The sequence below is a fragment of the Leucoraja erinacea genome, chromosome 13, assembly GCF_028641065.1.
Source record: "Leucoraja erinacea ecotype New England chromosome 13, Leri_hhj_1, whole genome shotgun sequence".
In the NCBI taxonomy this organism is placed as follows: domain Eukaryota; kingdom Metazoa; phylum Chordata; class Chondrichthyes; order Rajiformes; family Rajidae; genus Leucoraja; species Leucoraja erinaceus.
In genome coordinates, this window is record NC_073389.1 from 46293719 (window position 1) to 46307569 (window position 13851).

The 13851-nt window shown below is 46.0% G+C and overlaps 1 protein-coding gene across 1 annotated transcript in view; it reads left to right on the plus strand.

Annotated features, from left to right (window-relative positions):
• Positions 1-13851, plus strand: part of LOC129702994 (cell adhesion molecule DSCAM) — a 207478-nt gene that overhangs the window by 13723 nt on the left and 179904 nt on the right. The window contains exons 3-7 of the mRNA XM_055645130.1: positions 2555-2851; positions 7232-7507; positions 8513-8791; positions 10984-11103; positions 12455-12628. Of these exons, the coding sequence (XP_055501105.1) occupies positions 2555-2851; positions 7232-7507; positions 8513-8791; positions 10984-11103; positions 12455-12628 (1146 nt within the window). The remainder of the gene's footprint in view (positions 1-2554; positions 2852-7231; positions 7508-8512; positions 8792-10983; positions 11104-12454; positions 12629-13851) is intronic.

Genomic DNA, 13851 nt, shown 5'->3' on the forward strand with positions numbered 1-13851 from the left:
GGGTTTCCTCTGGGTGATCTGGTTTCCTCCCACATCCCAAAGACATGCTGATTTGTAGGTTATTTGGCCTTTGTAAAGTGACCCGAGTGTGCAGAGAGTGCGAGTAAAGGTGGAGTGAATAGGTGAATGATGGTTGGCATGGACACAATGGGCCGAAGGGCCCCTTTCCAGACTGTATCTTTCAATCAATTAATCAATCCATCAAGGATAATACTTACCTGTATGCAATCAAATAGCTTCCTTGGATGACAGGTTGATTGGACTATGGTGTTTGGAAGAATGAGTAATGATCTACTGTGTATATGATACATACGATTATATAGTTTGGGTTTCCTTCAGGAGCTCCCGTTTCCTCCCACACTCCAATGACATACATGTTTGTAGGCTGATTGGCTTGGTCTAATTGTAAATTGTCCCCAGTTTGTGTAGGGTGGCGTTAGTGTGCGGGGATCACTGGTCAGCGAGGACTTAGTGGGCCAAAGGGCCTATTTTTGTGCTGTAACACTAAACTAAACTAATTAAACAGCACCATCATGTCTTGCAAAAGTCTCATAAACACCATTATCACATCCAGCTACTTGTCAGGCTCAGTGGCAATGGTTTTATTTCCATGTTCAGTCAACGGAAATGCAAGTCGCATAGGGCACTACCATCACACTTGCATCTGGTGGTAAAATTGATGCCTCTTTCTTTTGTCAGTAACATAATGTCACATCGTGGAAGATGGCGATGGGGCATGGTTAATCTTTGCGTGCTGGTCCCAGAGGAACATCTAGTATCATCCGATAGTATTGCCCACCTCTTTTAAATCTATTTTTCTGCCTGCAAAAAGAAACATAGAAAATGGGTGCAGGAGGAGGCTATTTGGCCCTTCGAGCCAACAACACATTGTGATCATGACTGATCATCCACAATTAATAACCTGTGCTCGCCTTGTCTCCATATCCCTTGTCTCCACTAGCCCCTGGAGCTCTATCTAACTCTCTTTTAAATTCATCCAGTGAATTGGCCTCTACTGCCTTCTGTGGCAGAGAATTCCACAAATTCACAACTCTCTGGGTGAAAACGTTTTTTCTCATCTCAGTTTTAAATGGCCTCCCCTTTATTCTTAGACTGTGGCCCCTGGTTCTGGACTCACCCATCATTGGGAACATTTTTCCTGCATCTAGATTGTCCAGTCCTTTTATAATTGTATACGTTTCTATAAGATATCCTCTCATCCTTCTAAATTCTGCACTCTGTTTCTGTTCCATGTAATATACATGCGTTTGTCTTGATTGTGTGTATGTTTGGATAGCATGCAATGACTGTACCTCAGTAAAAAAACTACACCTAAAGCTACGCCTTGGGGCAGCACAGTGGCGCAACTGTAAAATTGCTGCCTTACAGCGCCAGAGACTCGGGTTCGATCCTGACTACGGCTGATATCTTCATACATTCTTTCTGTGCTTGTTTGGATTTTCTCGTGGTGATCCTGTTTCCTCCCACATAGATTGATACAGTGTGGAAACAGGCCCTTCAGGTCAACTTGCACACACCGACCAACATGCCCCATTTACATTAGCCCCACCAGCTTGCCTTTGGCCCGTTTCCCTCGAAACCTGTCCTATCCATGTACCTATCTAAATGCTTCTTGTAGATGGTTATGCATGAAACCAAATATGTAGTTACCTCATTACCATATTGACACTCCCACCTTATGTAGTATAACTGTAGTATCTGCATGCACCCTCCCCCTGTAGGTTCCAGTACGTGTGTAGACCAGTTGTGGTTAGTGCTGGGACGTGTGGATGTAGTGTCTTAATAAAGACTTAGTGAAGGACTAAGGTACATGCAATATAATTACCTCCTCCGGCAGCTCATTCCACACACCCACCACCCTTTGTGTAAAAAAGTTACCCCTCAGTTCCTGGTAAATCATTCCCCCTTCACCTTAAACCTGTGTCCTCTGGTTCTCAATTCCCTTATTCAGGCCAAAAGACTGTGCGCTTACACAATCTATTCCTCTTGCACTCCAAAGACTTACAGGTTTGTAGGTTAATTGGCTTTAGTGAGTTGTCCCCACTGTCCCCGCTGGTCAGCATAGACTCGGTGGGCTGAAGGCCCTGTTTCCGCGCTGTATCTCTAAAGTCTAACGTACTGGAGAGAGCCCCAAGGTGCAGTGCTTTGACCCAGCAGATTAGGATTTGTGGAGGGATTATTCACAGGATCTAATTTAGTTTAGAGATACAGCGCAGAAACAGGCCCGTTGGCCCACCGGTCCCGCACCGACCAGCGATCCCCCGCACATCAACACTACCCTGCACACACTAGGGACAATTTTACAATTATACCAAGCCAACTAACCTACAAACCTGCACGTCTTTGGAGTGTGAGAGGATACCGAAGATCTCGGAGAAAACCCACGCAGGTCACAGAACGTACAAACTCCATACAGCCATGCACCCGTGGCCGGGTTCGAACCCGTGGCCTCTGGTGCTGTAAGGCTGCAACGCTACCACTGCGCCACCGTGCCGCCCTAATATGATATCCCTTTCCTCCATTGTGCTTGCAGACGGAACGCCCAAGGTGATCTCGTCCTTCAGTGAGAAGGTTGTGAATCCCAACGAGCCCATCTCGCTGATGTGCAACGTGAAGGGCACTCCCTCCCCCACCATCACCTGGACCCTGGACGACGATGCCGTCTCCAGAGACGGAAACCACCGCCTCAGCCAGTACATCACCAAGGAGGGCAACGTGGTCAGCCACCTCAACGTCACCAACACTCAGGTCCGCGACGGCGGAGTCTATCGGTGTGCGGCCAATAACTCTGCCGGAGTCGCCATGTATCAGGCTCGAATAAACGTAAGAGGTGCTTGTCAAATTAGCTCCTCAGAACACATAGTTCATTTCATTAGGATTGTGTATTCCATGCATTATTAAGTTCTGTTTCTGATTTTTTTCCAAAAAAATTGTCCTCTTTTTGTTGCTGTTTATTTTACAGATAAATTGATGTCCTTGCTGTTTACCCATTTATTTTATCTCCTTCCACTCTCTCCTGCCAACTGAGTTATATATCTTGTTGCTTGCTGTCGGTTATGACTTCCTTTGTTTTTAGATTATCAGAGGAATGATTTTGGACACCATGTAAAGGCCTTGCGTTTTGTAGGTTGCATTCACATGATGTCACAGCGTGCGAATTATCAGCCTTCTCTAGTCTAGGCGCACATCTCTGTTGTCCTGCAATTGTCTTCATCAAGTGATCTTCAGTCAAGCCATGTTTTACCTCTGTTGGTGCTTTGGACTTCCCTGGTGTGATACCAATTGGATCTCATGACGTTACTCTTCAAGCCAAATCAATTCCATGCGGGCAACACATTAATATGATTCGATACGATAGAACTTTATTTATCCAGAGGGAAATTAATCTGCCAACAGTCATAAAATACAAGATCCATAAAACCGGAACTTAAAGTGATGAGTGGAAAGGATTGGGGATGTGCAAAGATTGGAGAGGGAGGGGGAAAGGGGGGAGTCAGTCTATCCCACGACAGAAGGGGGAGTAGTTGTACAGTTTGATTGCCACAGGAAAGAAGGATCTCCTGTGGCGTTCTGTCCTGCTGAAGTCTGTTGCTGAAGGTACTCCTCAGGTTAACCAGTGTGTCATGGAGGAGGTGAGCTGTATTGTACAACATGCTCCGCAGTTTGAGGAGCATCCTCCCCTCCAATAATCCAACTCCACCCCCAGGACAGAGCCAGCCTTCCTGATAAATTTGTTAATCCTATTGACGTCTGCAGCCTTATCCCTGCTGCCCCAGCACACAACAGTGAAGAAGATGGCACCAGTTCCCACCGATTGGTAAAACATCTGCAGCATCTTACTGCAGACTTTGAAGGAGCGGAGTCTTCTCAAAAAGTACAGCCGGCTCTGTCCCTTCTTGTACAGGTCCTCAGCGTTCCTGGACCAGTCCAGTTTACTGTCCAGGTACATTCCAAGGTCTGACGACTTCTGCAAATCAATCAGCCATCAGCCAAACTGTACTATTTATATGTGTAGGAAGGAACTGCAGATGCTGATTTAAAACAAAGATAGACACAGAACGGTGGATAACTCAGCAGGTCAGGCAGCATCTCTGGAGAGAAGGAATGCGCAACATTTTGGGTCGATACCCTTCTTCAGACATGTCAGGGGAAAGGAAAAACGAGAGATATAAACAGTGATGTAGGGAGATATAGAACAAATGAATGAAATATATGCAAAAAAGTAATGATGATAAAGGAAACAGGCCATTGTTAGCTGTTTGCTAGGTGGGAACAAGAAACTGGTGCGACTTGGGTGGGGGAGGATGGGGAGAGATATAAATAAGAATTATAAATAAGTATTATTTACCTAACATGTTGGAGGTCGGTGTGGGCACGTTCGGGCGAAGGGCCTGTTTCCATGCTGTATGGCTCTATAACTGACTTTATGTGCTTTTCTCTTTTGCACTGTTACAATTTTTTAATCGTATTAATTTCTTAATTTCTTTTGTCTTGTGATGGCTGAACAACAATGCTTCTGCCTCCAAAGTTCTGAACACTTTACTGTCCACAAACACCAGAACCTCCAGCTCCTTCATGCAAGCAGAGGCGCCACCACATAATATATCCCCGTTTCTGAGCATCCAGGGCAGTAGTATAAAGGCAATGTTGTCACAGGAATGATTTAGTTTAGTTTAGTTTAGGGATTCAGCCCGGTAACAGGCCCTTCGGCCCAACGAGTTCATGCCGCACACACTACATACTAGGGACAATTAACAATTTTTTTTAACCAAAGCCAATTAACCTACAAACCTGCACGTCTTTGAAGTTTGGGAGGAAACCGGAGCACCCGGGGAAAACCCACGCGGTCAAGGGGAAAACGTACAGACAGCACCCGTAGTCAGGATCGAACCTGGGTCTCTGGCGCTGTAAGGCAGCAACTCCACCGCTGCACCACTGTTACCTAAAGAAAATTAATGAGGCTTCATGGGCTCAAGTAGAATTGTAATTGAGCTCCATTTTGAAGTTGCATTTGCTTTGTGTTTGCCAGTTAAAATGCCCACTATCAATTCTGGCTGCCATGGGACCGGATGGAGCTGTCTACTGATATAACAATGCACCAGCATGTTACTGCATCCATTATGTTTGCATCACCTGTTGTGGCAGAGTAAAGGAGATACCTGTGCGTGCTCCTCTCAATCACTGCCTGTGGGTCACAGGGAGATACTGGGGTCATCAACTTTGTGCACATTTTGTATGTTGGTACAGCAGGCAGTAGATAGCTGGGGCTTTCTTCACTAGTTTAGGTTTATTATTGTCACACGTAATATGTACTGGGCAAAGTTTTGTTTGGCATGCTATCTAATTGGATCAGATAATACTGAACATAAATGTAACTTAATCTTAGGGGAGGGGAAGGGGAAAAGATTTAATAGGAATGTGAGGGGTAACTTTTTCCCACAATGGGTGGTGGGTATGTGGAACGAGCTGCCAGAGGAGGTAGCTGAGGCAGGGACTGCCCCGACATTCAAGAAACAGTTAGGCAGGTACATGAATAGGACAGGTTTAGAGGGATGTGAGTCAAACGCAGGCAGGTGGGGCTAGTGTACATAAGACATGTTGGCCGGTGTGGGCAAGTTGAACCGAAGGGCCTGGTTCCACGGTGTATGACTCTATAACTCCATGACTCCATGAAAAACTCAAGTACAATAGGCAGAGCAGAGAAGATCCAGAGTGCAGAGTATAGTTCTGAGCGTTGTTGTGCATTAGTTCCATAGCTGAAGCCCAATGTCTGTAATGGGGGTAGAGGTGAATCAGCCAGGACCCTAGCTTAAGGAAAGACCTCTTTTGGACCAAGGGGACCTCATTGAAACTTACAGAATAGTGAAAGGCTGGATAGAGTGAATGTGGAGAGGATGTTTCAACTAGTGGGATAGTCTAGGACCAGAGTGCACAATCTCAGAATAAAATTACTCCCCGTCAGAAAGGAGACGAGGAGGGATTTCTTTAACCAGAATCTGTGGAATTCATTGCCACAGACGGCTGTGCAGGAAAAGTCATTGGGTATTTTTTAAGCGGAGATCGCCAGGTTCTTGATTAGCAAGTGTGTCATAGGTTAATGGGAGAAGGCAGGAGAATGGGGCTGAGCGGGAAAGACATGTTTGAATTGCAGAGTGGGATTCGATGGGCTGGATGACCTAATTCTGTTCCTATGACCTGTGAACTATTCACAAGTCTGGTAACAGAGAAAAATTGATGTCTGAGTCTGGTGGTGTGCACTATCAAGCTTCTGTATCTTCTGTCCAACAGGAGCAGGGTTTAGTTTAGTTTAGTTTAGTTTAGAGATACAGCACGGAAACAGGCCCTTCGGCCCACTGAGTCCTCACTGACCAGCGATCCCCGCACATTAACACTATCCTACTCACACTGGGGACAATTAAAATACATACCTGTATGTCTTTGGAGTGTGGGTGGAAACCGAAGATCTCGGAGAAAGCCCACATGGTCACGGGGAGAACGTACAAACTCCGTACAGACAGCACCCATAGTCAGCATCGAACCCGGGTCTCCGGCGCTGCAAGCGCTGTAAGGCAGCAACTCTACCGCTGCGTCACCGTGGCCGCAGGGTGTGGAAGGAATGACCTGGGTGGAACAAGTATTTGATTATGTCGGCAATTTTCCAAGGCAACTGTCCATGATTATTCAAAAACCCCTGATTGTGATGTTTGGTAGCAGGGCTCCCGGGCAGCAGGTGGCGCTGCACAGGACAAAGGGCGATGTTTTGTATATAGTTCTCTCCTGTGTGTGTGTGTGTGTGTGTAACCATTTTGGAGTAGTCTTGCTGCCAGTAGGGACTGGTATGCTCTCAGTGTGTTGAGTATTAAATGGCACCCAGATAATTAAAAAAATATATATTTAAATATAATAAAATAAAATTTAAAAAAAATATATATATATATATAAAAATATATTTTTCCAAATAAACCCATTGGATTCACATTGGGTTGTTTTATTTAAATATAACTTTTACAGTAAAAGTGTTGAAAATGTACCTTTAACACATTGAAGGAAGCGTAGGCTATAGATTCTTACAGTACTGTAATGAAACCAATGCAAGTTAAACAATCTTTTTTATGAATGTTATTTTAGTTATATTTCTTTAAGATTCCATTCTCTCTTTTACAGTTTCCATTGTTCCTATTTTTTTTGTTTTATTTTTGTTTTCTGGTAGGACCTGCCAGCATCCGCTCCATGAAAAACATCACGGCCATTGCAGGCCGTGACACCTATATCCACTGCCGGGTGATCGGATACCCTTACTACTCGATCAAGTGGTACAAGAACTCCAACCTCCTGCCTTTCAACCACCGCCAGGTGGCATTCGGGAACAACGGAACCTTGAAGCTCTCCGACGTGCAGAAGGACACGGATGAGGGGGAGTACATCTGCAACGTCCTGGTCCAGCCACAGCTGTCCACCAGCCAAAGTGTCCATGTCGCTGTCAAAGGTAAGGCCGGGGGAGGAGGGGGGGCTCACTCAAAGACACCGTGCATGAGGAGATTCACAACCGAAGGTGCCGCAGTGACACCTTCTGGAGAGTGGGCAGTGCTGATGTTGTCCTGGTTGGGTTGTTCCTAGGCCTGGCCAAGCTGGCCATCCATGAGTCACAGCGCCTGGTGGAAGAGGGCTTTGCCCGAGCCAGATGCTTGCCCCTTTGCCAGGGTTGTATAGTAGTTATTAGTATATTTGTAACACAGTTGTTTGGAATTCAGTGTCTGAATAATTTGGTGATTTTGTAATATGGTGGTGGGTATGTTTTTTTTGTATTGCTTACCTCTGGCAGTGCAGTCCAATATTCCATTTGCTTTTTGATTTACACGCTACACCTCCATGACAATCCCTTTCATCACATGTGTGAAAATCCCCAGGTCCCGCTGTAATGGAGCATTTTGTAGTCTCACTTAACTCAACTAACAATTTTCTTTTCCACTATTTCTTCTAAAGTGATCTAAACCATCTTATTTTCCCTCGTTTTATTCCGTCAGCCAACTTCCTGCCCATTCAGTTAATCCCTTTCCTTCCAATGGGAGCGGGGAGGAGAAAGGAGTGGCCGGGGTGCGACTTGTCCTTGATTCTGCTGGTGGCCTTGCCGAGGTGGCGTGAGGTCTAAATGGCATCAATGGGAGGGAGGGAGGGAGGGAGGGAGGTTGGTTTGTGTGATGGTCTGGGCTTAGTCCCACAGCAAGTTCTGGGCTTAGTCCCACAGCAAGTTACTGACAAACCTAAATCCTGCAAGCACTCCTTCTGACAGTTTTCTCTCGAGATTCTATTGAGTGTCTCTTCAGTGACATCCAAGACATAACTAACAATGACATGCAAACTTAGATCGTAATTCTTTGCAGTTGCTGAATTTTGCTCGGTAATGTTGAATCTGATAAGGAATAATGGGAAAATGTTATCATGTTGGACATGGGTTCATTGAATAATCCATTAACAAGTTTATTTTTGTCAGTCCCACCTTATATTCAGCCTTTCGAATTTCCAAGATTCTCCATCGGGCAGCGTGTGTTTGTTCCATGCGTTGTCATCTCGGGCGATCTGCCGATCAGGATTACATGGCAAAAGGATGGCCGCCTGATTCCAGCCAGCCTTGGAGTCACCATTGATAAGATCGACTTCACCAGCTCCCTGAGGATCTCCAACCTCTCGCTCATGCATAACGGGAACTACACTTGCATTGCCAGCAACGATGCAGCAGCAGTGGAGCACCAGAGCGAGCTGATCGTCAGAGGTGATGTGCAATTCTGCGGCTTTGATACTGCCCACTTTCCAATGTGCACTGGGGCAGCCATGTGTGGTTGGCACTCCTGCAGTGGACGGCATTGAGAGGCCTATTTCGTAAGGTCACCAATTAGTCAGCCCACACTGATTTAGAGGCGGCACGGTGACGCAGCGGTAGAGTTGTTGCCTTACAGCGCCAGAGACCCAGATTCGAACCTGACTTTGGGTGCTGTCTGTACAGAGTTTGTACATTCTGCCCGTGACCTTCGTGGGTTTTCTCCGGGAGCTCCGGTTTCCTCTCACGCATCAAAAACATACTGGTTTGTAGGTCAATTGGCTTTGGTAAAATTGTAAATTGTCCCTAGTGTGTAGGATCGTTTTAGTGTACGGGGATCACTGTTCGACACGGACTCGGTGGGCCAAAGAGCCTGTTTCTGTGCTGTATCTAAACTAAGATTTAAAGGCGGCACAGTTGCGCAGCGGTAGAGTTACTGCCTTACAGTGCCAGAGACCCGGGTTCGATCCTGACTATGTGTACAGGCTCATGAAAGGGAGTTCCTAATATTATCGAATGCAAAAATCAACTCCATGATAATGTCGAAGAAGTGAACACAGCCAAGCTATTGTAGGAGAAATAAAAGAACAGCAAATGCTGGTTAATGCGCAAAATGACACAAAGTGCGGAGTTACTCAGCAGGTCAGTCAGCATCTCTGGAGAAGGTGACATTTCCGGTCAAGGTTCTTCTTCATTGTAGCATCAGTCATAATGAGAAGCTGATGTCAGTAAGGTCCGTGCCAACGTGACTGTCCTTAGAGACAGGAGCACAAGGGTATGAAGAAAGATCTCGACCTGAAACGTCTGCTATTCCTTTTCTCCAGAGATGCCCCTTAGCCCACTGAGTTACTCCAGCATTTTGTGTGTCTATTCGGTGTAAACCAACATCTGCAGTTCCTTTCGACCAAGCTTTTTTTTTTATCTGCTGAAGAGTTGTGAACAAAGCTTTATTTCCACATCTTTTGGTAATTTCCAAACTTGTTTAGGTTGTTGTTAGATCTCGGATTCCTGATTAAGTATAGAGTTCCAGCTGGATAAAGGATGAAAAAGGACCAGTTATAAGCTTCATGAAGTTAAAGCAGGACAAGCTGGCAAATGGAGCTGATGTTAACAAGATTATGAGGACCAGAATTCAGGATTGCTAGCGTCACTTCTGTGATTGCTGAAACTGCCGAGCTAATTAAATTACGTCTCATCCGAGTCACAATTTTAAAGCCCAAACATTTGGAAGAGAAATTCAACTATTGTTGCAAAGGATAATCTCCATGCAATTGTTCTAAATGTACTCACCTCTGCATCGTCATTTGCATTGTAGTCAACGCCTATTCCTCCCCACCAATGCACCTACATCCACTCTTTCCCCCCCCGCCCAGTTACTTTCCTCCCTCTGGCTTCACAATCCACATCTCAAACCTATCTCGCACCTTCTGTTCCTATCTCTGGCCTTTGTTCCAACCATCTACTTATCAAAAAAAACCCTACCTTTGCCGATGTTGTTGACCTATTTGTCCTGCCTCTCCCCTTGTCCATCTTTCTTCTCCTACCCTACAATCAGTCTGAAGAAAGGTCCCGACCCGAAACGTCACCTATCCATGTTCTCCAAAGATGCTGCCTGACCCGCTGAGTTACTCCAGCACTTTGTGCCTTTTTTTATGAAACCTCGAATGTGGATACACACGAAACTGCAAATGCTGGAATCTTGAACAAAAATCAAAGTACTGGAAGAACTCAGAGCTGTTCAGTGGAGGCAAATTTACAGACCCTTCTTCAGACCTCTTTCAACCGAGGCTGATAGTCATAGATAGAGTCATGGAGTGATACAGTGGGGAAACAGGCCCTTCGGCCCAACTTGCCCACACTGGCCAACATGTCCCAGCTGCACTAGTCCCACCTTCCCGCGCTTGGTCCATATCCCTCCAAACCTCTCCCATCCATGTACCTGTCCAACTGTTTCTTAAACGTTGGGATAGTCCCAGCCTCAACTACCTCCTCTGGCAGCTTGTTCCAATACCTCCAATAAGTTTGTCAGTCATGCTTTCCCTCCATGAAGCTATGTGACACGTCTTAATTGTATCACACCAGATTTGCCACGGTTGGAATCCCTATTCTATGGGACTTCCGTTTGACGTTAAGCTTGTTTCTTTCAGTTCCACCTCGCTTTGTGGTGCAGCCCAGTGACCAGGATGGAATTTATGGGAAATCCGTCACCTTGAACTGTTCTGCAGAGGGATATCCCGTTCCGACCATAGTGTGGAAATATTCCAAAGGTAACACTTCAATCTCGGCTTCACGTCAGCTCCAGCTGATTGCTCTCCCATTCATGCTTATGTTGGAAACGCTGACCTATATTGTAATATTTAGTAGCAAAATGTTGAGGTTCAGGGTTGGAGAGTACAATTAGTACGGGACGGTGGCGCAGCGATAGAGTTTCTGTCTTACAGTGCCCGAGACCCGTGGTCGAGGTGTAATACCTGTCCCTTTACCTCATGTTCACAAGTTCAAGGAGCAGAATTAGGCCATTCGGCCCATCAAGTCTACGCCGCCATTCAATCATGGCTGATCTATCTTTCCCTCTGAATCCCATTCTCCTGCCTTCTCTCCATAACCCCTGACACTCGTGCTAATCAAGAATCTAACTATTTCCACCTAGTCTGAAGAAGGGTCTCAACCCGAAACGTCACCCATCCCTTTTCTCCAGAGATGTTGCCCGTCCCGCTGAGTTACTACATCTTTTTGTGTCTATCTTCAGTTTATACCAGCATCTACAGTTCCTTCCTCAACCATAAAAAATATCCATTAACTTGGTCTCTGCAGCCGTCTGTGGCAATAAGTTCCACAGGTTCACCACCCTCTGGCTAAAGGAGTCGTCCCGTACCAGTATTGCGTACAGTTTTGGTCTCCTAATCTGAGGAAAGACATTCTTGCCATAGAGGGAGTACAGAGAAAGTTCACCTGACTGATTCCTGGGATGTCAGGACTTTCATATGAAGAAAGACTGGATAGACTTGGCTTATACTCACTAGAATTTAGAAGATTGAGGGGGGTTCTTATAGAAACGTACAAAATTCTTAAGGTGTTGGACAGGCTAGATGCAGGAAGATTGTTCCCGATATTGGGGAAGTCCAGAACAAGGGGTCACAGTTTAAGGATAAGGGGAAATCTTTTAGGACCGAGATGAGAAAAACATTTTTCACACAGAGAGTGGTGAATCTCTGGAATTCGCTGCCAAAGAAGGTAGTTGAGGCCAGTTCATTGGCTATGTTTAAGAGGGAGTTAGATGTGGCCCTAGTGGCTAAAGGAATCAGGGGGTATGGAGAGAAGGCAGGTACAGGATACTGAGTTGGATGATCAGCCATGATCATTGTGAATGGCGGTGCAGGCTCGAAGGGCTGAATGTCCTACTCCTGCACCTATTTTCTATGTTTCTACCACCGCACAGGGACCTAAACAGCCCTTCCGGGTCAGGTATACATTCTCACTATTTTCCCAGGAGACTGTAAGAAGATCTTTAAGTCATTTCCTCTGTCCCCCTGGTAACCCCGTGTCTCGCCAGGGTCGGAGTGGACAAGAACAAGCTGAGACCAATGACACAAACGTTTCCATGTCTCTCTATTGCAGGTGCGGGCGTCCCACAGTTCCAGCCCATCACGTTGAACGGACGTATCCAGTTACAGGTGAATGGGTCTCTCCTCATTAAGCACGTGCTGGAGGAAGACTGCGGCTACTACCTCTGCCAGGTCAGCAACGACGTGGGAGCTGACGTCAGCAAGTCCATGTACCTCACCGTCAAAAGTAAGCACCGGTTTTATGCCTATGGTGGTTATAGTCCAAGGATGACTTGATATTGGGGGAACAACAGCAATAGTTAACAAGAGGGCCAACAGGCAACATTGTTCATGTGTTCATAATTCGTAGGAGCAGATGTAGGCCATTTGGCTCCATTGAGTTTACTCCACCATTCATTCATGGCTGATCTACCTTTCCCTCTGAACCCCATTCTCCTGCCTTCTCCCCTGTAAACTTTGATTGTGTCATGTACTGGATCTCACTGGAAACATTGTCACAAGAAGGAGATTGCGAAAGAGAGGAGAGAGAGAGAGAGAAAGGGAGAGAGAGAGAGAGATAGAGAGAGAGAGATAGAGAGAGGGAGAGAGAGAGAGAGAGAGAGAGAGAGGGAGAGAGAGAGAGAGAGAGAGAGAGCAGATTGACTTCATTTCATCATCATGATTATTTGGTTAGTGTCCACAAAGGGGACTATCTCAGAGCCCCACTGAGATGCATTTCAGAGTCCTACAATGGTGACCCAGAATTTGGGATATGGTGATCTCCCAGTTTCCACCGTCATGAAATGCTCATTTCATGGTATTCAGGACTAAACACCATCTGCTTCCTTGTATTTGACTCCCAGCAAAGTTAAGTAGACATTTATAAAGTCCCTTAGGATTGAGGATGACTTACTTCCACTCCAGTCGTATGTTTTTTTGAAGTGGTTCAACATGGGACTCGCAGTTTCTTCCGCAGATGGGGCGGGAATGTAGTGGGGCGGGAATATTGGGTGGGGAAGTCCAGGCTTTGGACCCTACGACTGTGAAGGAATGGCCTAATATTTCCAAGCCAATACGATGTGTGTCTTGGAGGACAAATTCCAGGCTGTGGTGTTCCCATGTAAGTTCCTCCTTTGTCCTTCCATCCGGTAGAGGTCAAGGATTTGTAAGGTGCTGTCTCAGGAGTATTTAGTTTAGTTTAGAAATACAGCGTGGAAACAGGCCCTTCGGCCCACCAGGTCCGTGCCGACCAGCGATCACCCGTACACTAGTTCTATCTTACACACTGGGGACAATTTACAGAGTCCAATTAAACGACAAACCTGCACGTCTTCGGAATGTGGGAGGAAACCATAGCACCCGGAAAAACCCACACGATCGCAGGTGAAACATCTACTGCAAACTCCGTACAGACAGCACCCGTAGTCAGGATCGTACCTGGGACTCTGGCGCTGTAAGGCAACAACTCTA